Genomic DNA, 17,178 nt, shown 5'->3' on the forward strand with positions numbered 1-17,178 from the left:
CCCGCGGTAAGCTACTCCGCACGTCTGGATAGGTCGCTAACACGGCTTCCCCGCCCACCTGGCCGTTAGGAGCACTCCGATTGGCTGGTGTTGGCGCGAAGGTGCGCGAGTCGGCCCTCACGCAGGGGGCGCAGGAAACAATAGAGGCCCCGCGCGTAGAGCCAGCGCTTGCAGCCTCCCCGCCCCTCCCGCAACGCTCGACCCCAGGATTCCCCCGGCTCGCTTGCTCGCCATGGCCGACAAGGAAGGTGAGGGTACTGGGACCGCCCGAAGAGGGCAGGGGGAGCCGGGATTGCGGCGCGGCCTCGACACGGCCTAACAGTGAGGGCAGGCCCGAGTTTGCAGAGTGCAGTCTTCGGTACCGAAGGCGTGAGGAGAGAACTCCTCTCGGGGCGGGCTAACGGCGCGCCGGTTCCGTAGGACCGACGTCTGTCGCAGCTGGCAAAGCCGGCGGTGGGGTCCCCGGCGGGGTGTTTGTTCCTCCTCCCGCCCCCGAAGTCGGTCTCTCGGCCTCTGTCCCGATCCTCGGGACGCCGCTTCCTATCTACAAGGCTTGAAGCTCCGGCCTCTTCGTCGGGCTTGCGAGTTTCTGCGCGCGCGAGCGTGCTCGGAGGGCCTGGCGCCGTGGCCTGGAACGGGTAACGGAGTGTCTGGCGGGCATGGCCCGAGGAGTTCCAGCGCCGCGAAGGTGGAGTGTGGGTGCCCCCGCCGTGGGGATTTAGACAGATCCCCTCCATTTCAGAGTCAGGTTGTAGGAGTCATGCTGGTAGCTTTGCAGATGTTTACTCGGCTTCCGTTTGTTTGCTGACTTAATCTGTTTAAAAAATTTTAGCAGCCTTCGACGACGCAGTGGAAGAACGAGTGATCAACGAGGAGTACAAAATATGGAAGAAGAACACTCCTTTTCTTTATGATTTGGTGATGACCCATGCTCTGGAGTGGCCCAGCCTAACTGCCCAGTGGCTTCCAGATGTAACCAGGTGACATGACTCTCCTGAACGTTATTTTGATGTGTCTTCAATGTAGATTTCTCATATTGATTTTCTGTTATCCGTTCTTCAGTCACCCGGAGAGGCCATGTGATCAAAACCTCTTGGTGAAAAATTTTTTCTTTTTTTTTTTCCAAAGACGGGGTTTCACCATGATGGCCAGGCTGGTCTTGAACGCCTGACCTCAGGTGATCCACCCACCTCGGCCTCCCGAAGTGCTAGGATTACAGGCGTGAGCCACCGTGCCCGGCCTTGGTGACATTTTTTCTAGGCTGCAAAGTAAGACAAAATAATGATTTTGTAATTTTTCTGAGACGAGAAAACATGTTGGCGTTTTCTCTGATACTGAATTGAATAGCTGTAGCTGACCAAATAATAATACAAAACTTGTCAACTTTCAAAAAGCATTAATTACTGCCAGGAGCAGTGACTCACACTTGCAGTCCGAGCACTTTGGGAGGCCCAGGCAGGAGGCTTCCTTGAGGCCAGGAGTTGGAGACCAGCCTTGATAGCATAGACCCCATCTCTTACCCACCCCTCAAAAAAAAAAAGTGTTACCATGAGTCCAGTCCTTAAAACAAAACTTTGTAATTTTTAGAGACGAAGTTTCACCTTGGTGACCAGACTGGTCTTGAACTCCTGACCTCATGATCCACCCACCTCTGCCTCCCAAAGTGCTGGGATTACAGGTGTGAGCCACTATGCCCGGCCCTTTTATTTTTTTTTCCCCCCACCCATTCTTCAGACAAGATGGAGTTTTACTCTGTTGTCCAGGCTGCAGTGCAGTGGCGGGATCTCAGCTCACTGCAGCTTCCGCCTCCCAGGTTCAAGCGATTTTCCTGCCTCAGCCTCCCAAGTAGCTGGGATTGCAGGCACCTGCCACCACGCCCAGCTAATATCTTTTGTGTTTTTAGAAGAGACAGGATTTCACTATGTTGGACAGGCTGGTCTCCAGCCCCTGACCTCTGGTGATCCACCTGTCTGGGCCTCCCAAAGTGCTGGGATTACAGGCGTCAGCCACTGTGCCCGGCCTCAACAAAACTTAATTTGAATTCTCATAGAATGCCATGGTACCTGCCTTCAGGGAACACAGTGTTTAGTTGGAAGTGACAGATATAAACTAATAATTATAGTTAGTTGTGGAGAGAGAAAGATTCCTCAGCCTCCCAAGTAGCTGGGATCACAAGCATGTACCACCACGCCCCGCCTCCCCAAGCAATTCTCATGATGAATTGAATGTGGAACTCCTGGTCACGATAAAGAAGCTTCTGGGCCCGGCATGGTGATTTCATGCCTGTGATCCCAGCACTTTGGTAGGGGAGGCAGACCATAGGGTCAGGAGTTCGAGACCAGCCTGGCCAACGTGGTGAAACGCTGTCTCTACTAAAAGCACACAAAAAAATTAGCCAGGCATGGTGATTCATGCATGTAACCCCAGCTACTGGGGAGGCTGAGGCAAGAGAATTGCTTGAACCCAGGAGACGGAGTTTCTGGTGAGCTGGGGCACCAAGAGGGAAACTCTATATTAAAAAAAAAAAATTGCTTTGGAAAATCGGGAGAATTGGAGTCATTCCCGTCACGGAGTCAATCCTGTCATGTGTTTTCAGTGGTAATTCAAACCATTTAAGAATTTATGTGCTGGGTATAGTAGCTTATACCTGTAATCCCAGCACTTTGGGAAGCTGAGACAGATGGATCGCTTCAAGCCAGGAGTTCAAAACTAGCCTGGGCAGCACGGTAAAAACCCCATATCTACTAAAAATTTAACTGTTATCAGGGCATGGTGGTGCACACCTGTATTCCTAGCTCTTCAGCAGGGACTGAGGCAGGAGGAGCACCTGAGCCTTGGGAGATCAAGGCTGCATGAGCTGTGATCCTGCTACTGTGCTCCAGCTTGGGCTACAGAGTGCCACCCTGTCTCAAAGAAAAAGAACTTGTGACAGAGTAATTGATGAAAAATGTACTTGAGTGGTGATTCCAGATTTACTATGGTCATATGCTAAATTGTGCTTCTTGGACTAGTGGATCACAAATATTGGCCACCCCATACCTACTAAACACCCTTGACCCCCTATTTTTCAGAAGCTTTCCAGGTAATATAATGGAATGACTAGCTGCTAGCCTATGAAAGCAACAAAAAATAAAATAAAATAAATAAAAAAATAGAATGACTAGCTAGGTTTAGAAAGCAAGAATTAAATACTTAATTCCCCAAGGCTGAAATCTGTACTGTCATCTTAGTTTTTTGCTTTAGCAAATCTAGATAATGAAAATTGTTTCTTTGAGATGGAGGCTCTTGTTCCCCAGGCTGGAGCGTAGTGACACGATCTCAGCTCACTGTAAGCTCTGCCTCCCGGGTTCAAGCAATTATCCTGCCCCCAGCCTCCCAAGTAGCTGGTATTACAGGCACCCCTGCATCATGCCCAGCTAATTTTTTATATTTTTAGTAGAGACAGGGTTTTGCTGTGTTGTCCAGGCTGGTCTTGAACTCCTGACCTCAGGTGATCATCCACCTCGGATTACAGGCGTGAGCCACCGTGCCTGGCTGAGAATTGTTTTTAAGACAGGACCTTGTTCTGTGGCCCAGACTGGGTTGCAGTGGCACAATCAAGAGTTCCCTGCAGCTTTTTTTTTTTTTTTGAAACGGAGTTTCACTCTTGTTACCCAGGCTGGAGTGCAATGGCGCGATCTCGGCTCACCGCAACTTCCGCCTCCTGGGTTCAGGCAATTCTCCTGCCTCAGCCTCCTGAGTAGCTGGGATTACAGGCACATGCCACCATGCCCAGCTAATTTTTTGTATTTTTAGTAGAGACGGGGTTTCACCGTGTTGACCAGGATGGTCTCGATCTCTTGACCTCGTGATCCACCGCTTCAGCCTCCCAAAGTGCTGGGAGTACAGGCTTGAGCCACTGCGCCCGGCCTTCCCTGCAGCTTTGACCTCCTAGGCCAAGGGATCCCCCCTGCCTTCGCCTCTAGAATAGTCGGGACTACAGGCACACGCTACCATGCCTGGCTAATTTTTGAAAAAATTTTCTGCTGTGCTGCCCAGACTGTTCTTTAACTTCTGGGCTTTAGTGATCCTTCCACTTTGACCTCCCCAAGTGCTGGGATTACAGGCATGAGCCCCAGTGCCTGGCCCTATTTTTGGGGTTTAAGATGAGGGTTACTTACAAGCAAGCAGCCCTGATGCAGTGTTTACTTTTGTGTGTGTTCTTTTTCTGGTGTTTATTCATATCCATTTCCCCCTTTAAAAAAAAAAAAAAGAAGAACCACAATTGTAGTTCTATAGCATTGTCCTCCCCTTCATTCTTCTTCTGGTTCTTTGTCTAGCCTTCTACATGCAGGTAATTCCAATTTGCTGTTCATATTCCTCTTTTCATCTCTCTTTTTTTCTTTCTTTAAATTTGTTTCATGGATCATAGGAAACAATCATTTCTGTTTTTTCAATGTATGGTAGATGTTCTCAAAGCTTTGCCTGTCACATCTGTGCAAAAGAATTCCTATTGGTATCTTTAGACCTAACTTTTCCAGAGCTTTTCCTGATTTTTCTTCTGCTTGCTGGTGTCTTCCCTGATGTATCTTACTGTCTTTCCCAATTAGACATGTTGTAAATGGAATAATTCCTTCCATGAATATCTTACCCCAACTTTCTCTTCATATTGTTCCTATTTCTTTTTATCCTAATTGGCATTTGTTTTTCATTTTCTCTTTCTCCATTTTACAGGCAGTCAATTTATAAAGCTCAATGAATTCTTCTTGTGTAGCGTCTTTCCCATCTCTACCAGGGGTTCTCAAAATTTTATGTGCATCATAATCAGTTGGTGGTATTGTAAAACATAGTTGTGCCCCGCCTTCTAGAGTTTCTGATTCAATAGGTATGGAGTAGATGGAAGAATCTGCATTTCTTTTTTTTTTTTTTTTTTTTTTTTTTTTGAGACGGAGTTTCACTCTTGTTACCCAGGCTGGAGTGCAATGGCGCGATCTCGGCTCACCACAACCTCCGCCTCCTGGGTTCAGGCAATTCTCCTGAGTAGCTGAGATTACAGGCACGCACCACCATGCCCAGCTAATGTTTTGTATTTTTAGTAGAGACGGGGTTTCACCATGTTGACCAGGATGGTCTCAATCTTTTGACCTTGTGATCCACCCACCTCGGCCTCCCAAAGTGCTGGGATTACAGGCTTGAGCCACCGCGCCCAGCCAAATCTGCATTTCTAATAAGTTCCCAGATGGTGCGGATGCCCTTGGCCCAGTATGGAGTACGGAATGTCTTAAGATTGCATTCAGGACACTAAAAAGTCAGTTTTAATCGGCTTTCTCTCCCAGTGTGCTCTCCCGTATCAAAAGTCAGATTTGGACTTCAGTGTACTTCTGTTACTTAGTAGCTGTGTGATCTTAGGCAAATTTTGTAATTTTCTCTCTCTCTCTCTTTCTGTCTTTCTTTCTCTGTCACCCAAGCTGGCGTGCAGTGGCACGATATCCGCTCACTGCAACCTCTGCCTTCTGAGTTCAAGCCATTCTCATGCCTCAGCCTCCTGAGTAGCTGGGATTAGCCAGCTGAGGGTTTTTTAAGGACAAAAATCATGTCTTAATCATCTCTGTACTTCCATAGCATTTGGAGCAATGTGTCTGTTGATTAGGTATTTAGTAAATATCTGAAAAATTGGTTTGCTTAATCTAATTTTCTCTTTTCCCTTTTTCCATTTTTTTCTTTGGATTTTCTTTGTACCCTTTCCCCTTTTTTCCTTTTTAATGAAAGTTTTAGTAAACAAAATTATTAGGCCGGGCGCGATGGCTCAAGCCTGTAATCCCAGCACTTTGGGAGGCCAAGGCGGGTGGATCACGAGGTCAAGAGATCGAGACCATCCTGGTCAACATGGTGAAACCCCGTCTCTACTAAAAATACAAAAAATTAGCTGGGCATGGCGGTGCGTGCCTGTAATCCCAGCTACTCAGGAGGCTGAGGCAGGAGAATTGTCTGAACCCAGGAGGCGGAGGTTGCTGTGAGCCGAGATTGCGCCATTGCACTCCAGCCTGGGTAACATGAGTGAAACTCCGTCTCAAAAAATAAATAAATAAATAAATATTAAAAAAAAAAATTATTAGCGTACCCAACAATGGTTTTCTCTAACCTGTTGTAGTGAGTGAATAGTTAATTCATATTTTATTCCATTAAACGTTTTACTTTTTCTCCAGAGTAATTAAGTAGAAAATAAGGCTCTTGGCTGGGCACAGTGGCTCTTGCCTGTAATCCCTGCACTTTGGGAGGCTGAGGTGGGTAGATCACTTGAGGCCAAGTGTGGTGGCAGGTGCCTGTAGTCCTAGTTACTTGGGAGGCTGAGGCACGAGAATAGCTTGAACCCGAGAGCTGGAGGTTGCAGTGAACCAAGATTGTACCACTCCATTCCAGCCCCGGGTGAAAAAACCTGGTTGTAATAGTGCCTTTTACATAACATGTATATTGTTGACTTCATATTTTCTTGATGTTACTAATTTGAATAGTGACCGTATATTGCTGTTTCAGACCAGAAGGGAAAGATTTCAGCATTCATCGACTTGTGCTGGGGACACACACATCGGATGAACAAAACCATCTTGTGATAGCCAGTGTGCAGCTCCCTAATGATGATGCTCAGTTTGATGCATCACACTACGACAGTGAGAAAGGAGGTAGGTATCTTAAAGGTGAAGGAAGTAAACATGTATGGGTCATATCTTTCATGTCTTTGAGTTGTAAAAGTTATATATTTAGTTTGATAAAGTAATCTCCGACTTTAGAAATAATATTTAAGCTTGGGGGAAAGCCTGAATTTGCAGTGGTAGAGTTGTAGATGTCAGAAGAAATACTTAACACATCCTTGGTTCTATACCTTTGCGATAAACTTTTCTCAACTGGTGCTGGCAGAGGAAATTTCTGTAATTGAAAGAAGCAAAAATATACCATACATTATTGCTGTACTTTTATTGGTAGTGTTTGTTTTTTGTTCCTGAGACGGGAGTCTCACTTTGTCATCCTGGCTTGCATGCAGTGGCGTGATCTTGGCTCACTGCAACCTCCATCTCCCAGGTTCAAGCAATTCTTTTGGCTCAGTGTCCCGAATAGCTGGAATTACAAGTGTCCACCACCATGCCTGGCTGATTTTTGTATTTTTAGTACAGACGGGGTTTAAACATGTTGGTCAGGCTAGTCTCAAACTCGGGTGAGCCACTGCACCCGTCTTTATTTTTACTTTTTTATTTTTTAGAGTCTTGCTTTGTTGCCCAGGTTGGAGTGCAGTGGTGTGATCTCAGCTCACCACAACCTCTGCCTCCCAAGTGTAAGCAATTCTTCTGCCTCATCCTCCTGAGTAGCTGGAACTACAGAGGCCTGCCACCATGCCTGTAATGCCTGTAGTGTATTTTTGTATTTTTCTTCTTTTTTTTTTTTTTTTTTTAAATATAAAGACGGAGTGTCACCTTGTTGGTCAGGCTGGTCTTGAACTCCCGACCTCAGGCGATCTGCCCACCTTGGCCTCCAAAGTGCTTGGATTACAAGCGTGAGCCACCACACCTGGCCGTTTTTGTATTTTTAGTAGAGATGAGTTTCACCAAGTTGGAGAAGATTGGTCTCGAACTCCTGACCTCAGGTGATCCACCCTCCTCAGCCTCCCAAAGTGCTGGTATTACAGATGTGAGTCACCACACCTAGCCATATTGCTGTACATTCTTAACGTGGGAGATACTACCCCTAAGGAGGTGAAAATTGGTTTGTGTGTGTGTGAGAGTATGTGTGAATCTTACTGGTTGATTGTATAAAGCACAGATACGCACAGAGCACATAGGATATCTATGGTATTAAAATTTCATGGGATTGATGGGGTGTGGTAGTTCTTAAAACGCTTTTTTTTTTTTTTTTTTTTTGAGATGGAGTTTCGCTCTTGTTACCCAGGCTGGAGTGCAATGGCGCGATCTCGGCTCACTGCAACCTCCGCCTCCTGGGTTCAGGCAATTCTCCTGCCTCAGCCTCCTGAGTAGCTGGGATTACAGGCACATGCCACCATGCCCAGCTGAATTTTTGTATTTGTAGTAGAGACGGGGTTTCACCATGCTGACCAGGATGGTCTCGATCTCTTGACCTCGTGATCCACCCGCCTCGGCCTCCCAAAGTGCTGGGATTACAGGCTTGAGCCACCGCGCCCGGCCTAAAACGCTTCTTAAAGGAGCATTAATACAAAAAGAAAACGTTCAGAAACATTAACATAAATTATCATTTTCTAGGTTTAAAGTGGTAGAAATGACTTAACCATGCATGCCCTATGTGTATAGAAATTCCAGGCTGGGCGTAGTGGCTGGCATCTGTAATCCCAGAGGCCAAGGCGGGTGGATCACAAGGTCAGGAGTTAAAGACCAGCCTAGCCAAGATGGTGAAACCCTGTCTCTACTAAAAATTTTTTTAAAATGCTGGGCGCTGTGGCTCACGCCTGTAATCCCAACTCTTAGGGAGGCAGAGATGGGAGGATAGCTTGAGCCCAGGAGTTAGAGACCTGCCTGGGCAATATAGCAAGACCCCGTTCTCCACAAAAAGGAGAAAAACAAAAAGACCAAAAAAATAAGCGTAAAAATTTAAAAAATTAGCCAGGCATGGTGGTGGGTGCCTATAATCCCTGCTACTAGGGAAGCTAAGGCAGGGAATTGCCTAAACCCGGGAGGCAGAGGTTGCAATAAGCTGAGATCATGCCACTGCACTCCAGCCTATGAGACAGAGTGAGACTCCATCTCAAAAAAACAAAAGAAAAATTAATTAACAATGAGTTGATTCATTATTATGATACCCTATTTTTTAGGTGATAACCTAAGGGTTTAACTGCTCATGAAATGCTTACTCAATTTTCTTTTTTGAGAAAGAGTTTTGTTCTGCTGCCCAGGCTGGAGTGCAATGGCGCAGTCTTGGCTCACTGCAACCTCCGCCTCCCAGGTTCCACCAATTTTCCTGCCTCTGCCTTCTGAGTAGTTGAGATTACAGGCACATGCCACCATGTCTGGCTAATCTGTTTTTTTTCAGTAGAGATAGGGATTCACCATGTTGGCCAGAATGGTCTTGATCTCTTGTGATCTGCTCACCTTGGGCTCCCGAAGTGCTAGGATTACAGGTGTGAGCCACTGCATTTGGCAGATTTTTGTATTTTTAATAGAGATGGGGTCTCACCATGTTGACCAGGATGATCTCGATCTCTTGACTTCATGATCTGCCCGCCTTGGGCTCCCAAAGTGCTAGCATTACAGGCATGCGCCACCTTGCCAGGCCAATATTTATATTTTTAGGAGAGACTAGGTTTCACCCCGTTGGCCAGGATGGTCTCGATCTCTTGACTTCATGCTCTGCCCGCCTTGGGCTCCCAAAGTGCTAAGATTACAGGCTTGAGCCACCACGCCCAGCCCACTCTTTTTTTTTTTTTTTTTTTTTTTTTTTTTTTCCAAAAAAGGTAGAAGTTGGTGAGTTTCCTTTATTATCCTCAAACCAAATTATTATCAAAAAATAGAAGATGGGCTCCCATTATTGGGTTTCTTTGAGTTCTGATTAGCAGAATTCATTTTTAAATCTAAATTCTTTCGGTTTTTAGTTATTTGCCAGGATTGTAATTATGCAGTTTAGTCTTTGGTCATTCCACATTTAGCTTAGTGTGATGCAGAATGCCAAATAAGTTCTTACAAAGGTCAGCAAACATGATTTTTGTGTCACTGACCCAAATGTGACCCAAGTGATTTCTGGAAAGTTATTCTCTGTATAGCTATCTGTGATGTGGGCTGGGGAAGAGAACACTGAACTTCTTTAGAACGTGTTGTACCACTAGTTTTTTGGGTTCGTTTTTTTTTTGTTTTTCAAAATGGAACCTGGCTGTGTCATCCAAGCAGGAGTGCAGTGGCGCGATCTCGGCTAACTGCAACCTCTGCCTCCCAGGTTCAGGAGATTGTCCTGCGTCAGTCTCCAGAGTAGCTGGGAACTATAGGCATGTGCCACTATGCCCTCTAATTTTTTTTGTATTTTTATTAGAGGTGGGGTTTCATCATGTTAGGCTGGCCTTGGAACTCCTGACCTGAAATGATTCACCCACCTTGGCCTCCCAAAGTGCTGGGATTATAGGCATGAGCCACCACACCCAGCTTTTGTTTTTTTGTTTTTTTGTTTTTTTTTTTTTTGAGATGGAGCCGGACGCGATGGCTCAAGCCTGTAATCCCAGCACTTTGGGAGGCTGAGGCAGGTGGATCGCGAGGTCAAGAGATCGAGACCATCCTGGTCGACATGGTGAAACCCCGTCTCTACTAAAAATACAAAACATTAGCTGGGCATGGTGGCACATGCCTGTAATCCCAGCTACTCAGGAGGCTGAGGCAGGAGAATTGCCTGAACCCAGGAGGCGGAGGTTGCGATGAGCCGAGATCGCGCCGTTGCATTCCAGCCTGGGTAACAAGAGTGAAACTCCGTCTTAAAAAAAAAAAAAAAGAGATGGAGTCTGGCTCTGTTGCCCAGGCTGTTGTGCAGTGGTGCGATCTTGGCTCACTGCAGTCTCCATCTCCTGGGTTCAAGCCATTCTCTTCCCTCAGCCTCCCAGGTAGCTGGAATTAAAGGTACACACCACCACTCCTGGCTAATTTTTTGTATTTTTAGTAGAGACAGGGTTTCACCATGTCAGTAAGGCTGATCTCGCATTCCTCACCTTAGAATCTGCTCGCCTAGGCCTCCCAAACTGCTGGGATTACAGATGTAAGCCACTGTGCCTGACCAATTTATTTTATTTTTTATTTATTTTTTTTTTATGAGACGGAGCCCTCTGGAGTGCAACGGAGCAATTTCGGCTCACTGCAACCTCTTGACTCCCTGGTTTAAGCAATTCTCTTGCCTCAGCCTCCTGAGTAGCTGGGATTACAGGTCCCTGCCACAACACCTGGCTAATTTTTCTGCATTTTTAGTACAGACAGTTTTTCCATGTTGGACAGGCTGGTCTGGAATTCCTGACGTCAGGTGATCCACCTGCCTCAGCATCTCAAAGTGCTGGAATTACAGACATGAACCACGTCGCCCGGCCCTATTTTAAGGTGTTTGAGAAATCTCCACACAGTGCTCTTCACAGTGACTGAACTAATTTGCATGTCCACCAACAGTGTGTAGCATTCACTTTTTCTCCGCAGCCTCACCATGTTATTTTTTGGTAATTTAATAATAGCCACTCTGACTGGTGTGAGAGGCATCTGTTTTGATTTGCATTTCGCTGATGATTGGTGATGTTGATCTTTTTTTTCCACGTTCGTTGTCTACTTATATGGCTTTTTTTGAGAAGCATCTGTTAAATCATTTTACATTTAGACAGAGTTGCTCTTGTTGCCCAGGCTTGAGTGCAGTGGCACAACCTTGGCTTACTGCAACTTCTACCTCCTGGGTTCAAGCAGTTCTTCTGCCTCAGCCTCAGTAGCTGGGATTACTGGCATGCCCTGCCATGCCTGGCTGATTAGTAGAGATGGGGTTTCACCATGTTGGTGAGGCTGGTCTCAAACTCCTGACTTCAGGTGGTCCGCCTGCCTCTGCCTCCCAAAGTGCTGAGATTCCAGGTGTGAGCCACCGTGCCTAGCGTAATTTGCTTTTTTGAAAAGGGGCTGGGTCAGTGGCTCAAGCCTGTAATCCCAGCACCTTTGGTAGGCTGAGGTGGGTGGATCAGAAGGTCAGGAGTTGGCGACCAGCCTGGCCAACATGGTGAAACCCTATCTCTACTGAAAATACAAAAAATTAGCTGGACGTAGTTGCACTCACCTGTAATCCCAGCTACGCAGGAGACTGAGGCAAGAGAATTGCCTGAACACAGGAGGCAGAGATTCCTGTGAGCTGAGATCGAGCCACTGCACTCCAGCCTGGGTGACAAGAGCGAGACTTTGTCTAAAAAAAAAGAAATAAAAAGTAAAAAGTGATGCCTCTAATTTTTAGTCTGAATTATCTATGATGAACTATTAATTTAATCATGATTAAATAATTTCTATGATTTACTTAGTCTGGTAGAGCTTACTTGTAGGTTTATGGGCTCAAAAAGTGGCTCAGTGGTAAAAATCACAATGGTGGTTACTTGTTTGAGGACATAGTATTGACTGGGAAGGATACAGCTTGTGCCTTCTGAGGTGATGGGAATGTTTTATATTTGACCTGGTGCATACATATGTATAAATGCATCAAGCTACGATGATTTGTGCACCTTTACTATATCATGTTATACCTCAGGTTTGTTTTAATAATATTTATGTGGAGAGGAGCCCACAAAATAGGAAAGCAAGTTGATAGCTCAACCTTTCTACTTCAGATTGTCCTTTTCATATATCAGCTTCAACACCTATTTATTCATTTATCTTATTATGTATGTATTTTTTTCAGACAGGGTCTCACTCTCTTGCCTAGGCTGGAATGCAGTGGTATGATCACAGCTCACTGTAGTCTCAGCCTCCTAAGCAGCTAGAACTACAGGCATATGCCACCACACTTAGCCCCCAAAATGGTTTTTAAATGGAATTTCCCTTTTTTTTTTAAACCCCGTCAAATTTAACAGTGAGGGGTATATGCACCTTTAGTGACACTAATGATAATAAGTTCTAATAACCCAGTAACATTGGGCCAGCCCAGTGTTCAACTTTGAATACTCTGACTTCCTATTACTGTGGTTTTCTTTATACTTAAGGAGGCCTACATTCAATATATGCCCAATACTGAAATGACCGACATTATGTAGTGGTTACCCCTTGTTCTGTGGGCTCTGTGCCCCCTGTAGCTGTTTGTTATTGGTGCCTTTCTTCTGGTTTTTATTTTATTTTATTGAAACAGAGTCTCGATTTGTTGCCCAGTCTAGAGTGCAGTAGCACGATCTCTCACTGCAACCTCTGCCTCCCAAGTTCAAGCTGATTCTCCTGCCTCAGCCTCCTGAGTAGCTGGGACTACAGGTGTACATTAACATGCCCAGCTAATTTTTGTATTTTAGTAGAGATGGGGATTCACCATGTTGGCCAGGCTGGTCTTAAACTCCTGACCTCAGGTGATCCACCCACCTTACACAGTACTACACCTTACTACACTATATTGCAGTCTCGTAAGTCTGCAATAGCATTATGTCTTAACAATGTACATACCTTAATTTGAAAGTACTTCATTGTTTACAAAAAAAAATGCTGACACAGGCACCAACTGAACACATGTTGGGAAAGTGGCACTAATTTAATCAGCACAGGGTTGCTATGACCTTCAATTGGGGAAAAAAATATATCTATGACGCACAATAAAACGAGCTATGCCTGTACTTAGACTGAAGTTTCTTGAGATACATACCATATATGCCTTGTTTTTTCATAGATTGTAGATGCTTGTGGGCTGTAGTTATGGAAAAATTAGTTTAATGTGGGATTTTTTTCTCCTTTACAATCTATCTTGAATTTTTATTTTTAGGTTTTTAGCCTGTGTGAAACATTTGCTTTTCAAAAGTTATTTTGAAGTTGAAAGTTATCTAATATGAAAAAAAGGAAGTTATCTAATATGACAGCCATATCACCCATGTATATCCTTGCTTTCTGAAAAGATGTTTGTCCTTCAAAGAATAACACTAGGCTGGGCGCAGTGGCTCTCTCTTGTAATCCCAGCATTTTGGGAGGCTGAAGTGGGTGGATTATTTGAGGTTAGGAATTCAAGACCAGCCTGGCCAACATGATGAAACCTGTCTCTACTACTAATAACTCAAAAATTAGCTGCAGGCAGTGGCGCATGCCTGCAGTTCCAGCTACTGGGGGGGCTGAGGCAGGAGAATTATTTGAACCCAGGAGGCGGAGGTTGCAGTGAAAAAGAATAACACTATATAGCAATGCGATTGACGTATTTTTATTTATGAGTTACTAATGGATAAGATATTTGAGGCTCAGAGAAACTGAAGGCTTTCCCGGAATCATCACAGTAAGTAAGTAGCAGAGCCACTTAGGCCGGTATCTTGACTCTTTCTTAGGAACTTGCAGTTGTATCATGCTGCCTTCTGTTATTCTTTGATCATTAACTATCATGGTTTATATATTGCTTTGCCAAGATTTACATAATCACAAATTATATTGTCATACAAATGATACTTGGTAGAAGTCTCTTAAGTGCATGTAGTAGTCAAGTGTGAATAAAAAATGTTTTCATCTAGTTGTTGCTTAACTTGTTTATTTCAACCAGGGACTTTGGTTGGCACATGTAAGTGGGGGTAGCAAAACGGAACTGACTGCTGTGGCTCTGTTTTTCCTCATTGAAACACTGTAGGGAGAACATAAACGGCATGATGGTATTTTCAGAACATTCATCCCAAACTAGAGCTTCAAACAAGCGGTGCAAGAAGGACACTTGGGTGTCTAGCACACTGTGTACTTGATATTCATTATCATAGTAACATTGGTTTTATTCAGCATATTTATTTGTACTTAAAATTTTGAAAACTTTATTAAGACCTGCTTTTGAAGTAGATTTCTAGTTTTCCTTAATTTCAAACAGTAATATAATACAGCCATCCCTCAGTATCTATGGGGAATTGGTTTCAGGACCTCCTTTGGATACCAAAATTCACAGATGCTGAAATCTCTGATACAGCATGGCTTAATGTTTGCACATAACCTATGCATATCTTCTCATACTTTAAAACATCCATCTAGATTATGTATAATACCTAATACAATGTAAATGTTTTATAAATAGACTATTGTTCAGGGAATAATGATGAGGGGAACAGTCTGTACATGTTCAATATATGTGCAGTGTTTTTCTGAATGTTTTCAACCCATAGTTAGTTGAATTCATGGATGCGGAACTCACTGATACGGAGGGCTGACTGTCTTTCTTTTTAGGTATTTAACTACCTGGAGTCACAAGGGTAGGAAAGGACTTTAGTGCTAGCAAATCTCTAGATTACATCTAGCACATCTGCTAAGGAAAAAAAAATCCTTTCCTGTATTCTTGTACTCTGGGTAACATAGAGTAACTCTTTGTCCTCATTTGCAATTGATTTATTTACAGAATTTGGAGGTTTTGGTTCAGTTAGTGGAAAAATTGAAATAGAAATCAAGATCAACCATGAAGGAGAAGTAAACAGGGCTCGTTATATGCCCCAGAACCCTTGTATCATTGCAACAAAGACTCCTTCCAGTGATGTTCTTGTCTTTGACTATACAAAACATCCTTCTAAACCAGGTACGTGCCCATTTCTATTTCAAATACAAATGAGACTATGGGAATTCTTAGTTCCACTCACTCTGAGTTTAATTCCATGTTACTCTGTATAATTTAACATCTTGCAATTGTTTTGCTTGGTGGATATTTTTCTTCATTTTGCCTGCATGGAAAATAATGTTTTTTTACTTAGAACAAAATACAAGTGCTACTTAAGCATTATCTATTTGGTATAACGGTTCCTGTATCATTTATAAACATTAAGAGCTTTAGACATCTTGATCAAAATCCCGTTATGCTCAGTAGGCCCAGAGAGCCACTGGACTGGGTAGTCTTGATGTGTCTGTCACTTTGCAGATCCTTCTGGAGAATGCAACCCAGATTTGCGTCTCCGTGGACATCAGAAGGAAGGCTATGGGCTTTCTTGGAACCCAAATCTCAGTGGGCACTTGCTTAGTGCTTCAGATGACCACGTGCGTATCCTTCCCATTTTGAAGCAAATCTGGGCTAGTTACCAGTTGGTTTCTTTTTTGGGGTGTGTGGGGAGGTGAGAATCCTCCTTTTATATAATGGTTAATTTTACATTTAAGACCATCTGCCTGTGGGACATCAGTGCCGTTCCAAAGGAAGGAAAAGTGGTGGATGCAAAGACCATCTTTACAGGGCATACAGCAGTAGTAGAAGATGTTTCCTGGCATCTGCTCCATGAGTCTCTTTTTGGGTCAGTGGCTGATGATCAGAAACTTATGATGTGAGTAGAATCCATTCAGGGTTTTTTTCTAAATATATTGTCTAAGTTTTAAGTTTAGTCACCATTTCAAGATTTTTTTCCTTTTTTTTCTTTCCCCTGAAGTTGGGATACTCGTTCAAACAATACTTCCAAACCAAGCCACTCAGTTGACGCTCACACTGCTGAAGTGAACTGCCTCTCTTTCAATCCTTATAGTGAGTTCATTCTTGCCACAGGATCAGCTGACAAGGTCAGTTTGGTTTATTTTAAAAGAAAACATAATTTCTCCAGCTTCTTTTGAATTGCAGAGATATTTTACTGAAAGCTTTTTTTCTTATTTTAAAAAATTGATTACTCTTTTCTTTTTGTAGACTGTTGCTTTGTGGGATCTGAGAAATCTGAAACTTAAGTTGCATTCCTTTGAATCACATAAGGATGAAATATTCCAGGTAAGAGAAACTAATGCTACCAATTTTTTTTGTTTTAAGAACCTGAATGTGTGATGGGTACACATGTGCTGTATGCTATTGGTAAAAATAGAAATCTATATGCCTATGCTACTTTCTGTGGGAAATTTTTTTCTTTGTTATTTCTATATTTTTTCATACTGGTTATTGACCACCTACATTCTACAGATACTAAGAAAACTAGGCCAGCTGTGGTGGCTCATGCCTGTAATCCCAGCACTTTAGGAGGCTGAGATGGGCAGATCACTTGAGGCCAGGAGTTTGAGACCAGCCTGGCCAACATGGCAAAACCCTGTCTGTTTCTGTGTCTGACAGACACACACAAACACACACTCACTCACACTCTCTCTCCCTCTCTGACTCTATCTCTATATATATATATATATATATATACACATATATATATGTATATATATATAATTTATTTCTTTACTTACTTCAGACAGAGTCTTGCTGTGTTGCCAGGCGCCAAGTTGGAGTGCAGTGGCTTGATCTCGGCTCACTGCAACCTTTGCCTCCTGGGTTCAAGCAATTTCCCTGCCTCAGCCTCCCAAGTAGCTGGGACTACAGGCGCGCACCACCATGCCAAACTAATTTTTGTATTTAAGTAGAGACAGGGTTTCACGATGTTGGCCAGAATGGTCTCGACTACACGTGTATGCTACCATGCTTAATTTTTTGTATGTATTTTTAGTAGAGACAGGGTTTCACCATGTTAGCCAGGATGGCCTCAATCTCCTGTCCTCCCAAAGTGCTAGGATTACAGGCGTGAGCCACCATGCCTGGCTCTTGTCTCTCTTT

At 44.0% G+C, this 17,178-nt stretch overlaps 1 protein-coding gene across 2 annotated transcripts in view; it reads left to right on the top strand.

Annotated features, from left to right (window-relative positions):
* Positions 1–72: 72 nt before the first annotated feature.
* RBBP4 (RB binding protein 4, chromatin remodeling factor) overlaps positions 73–17,178 on the top strand; it is a 24,801-nt gene continuing 7,695 nt past the window's right edge. Inside the window, exons 1-8 of one of the 2 annotated variants that reach the window (XM_032246775.1) lie at positions 73–248; positions 836–980; positions 6,514–6,659; positions 15,028–15,201; positions 15,538–15,653; positions 15,771–15,931; positions 16,034–16,160; positions 16,282–16,359. In XM_032246775.1, the coding sequence (XP_032102666.1) occupies positions 233–248; positions 836–980; positions 6,514–6,659; positions 15,028–15,201; positions 15,538–15,653; positions 15,771–15,931; positions 16,034–16,160; positions 16,282–16,359 (963 nt within the window). In that variant the 5' untranslated portion in view covers positions 73–232. Of the gene's footprint in view, positions 249–832; positions 981–6,513; positions 6,660–15,027; positions 15,202–15,537; positions 15,654–15,770; positions 15,932–16,033; positions 16,161–16,281; positions 16,360–17,178 lie in introns of both variants that reach the window. The other variant, XM_032246774.1, reaches the window with a different exon arrangement.

This window comes from Sapajus apella, unplaced genomic scaffold (genome assembly GCF_009761245.1).
Source record: "Sapajus apella isolate SASKATOON/1434 unplaced genomic scaffold, GSC_monkey_1.0 scaffold62, whole genome shotgun sequence".
NCBI classification, from domain to species: Eukaryota; Metazoa; Chordata; class Mammalia; order Primates; family Cebidae; genus Sapajus; species Sapajus apella.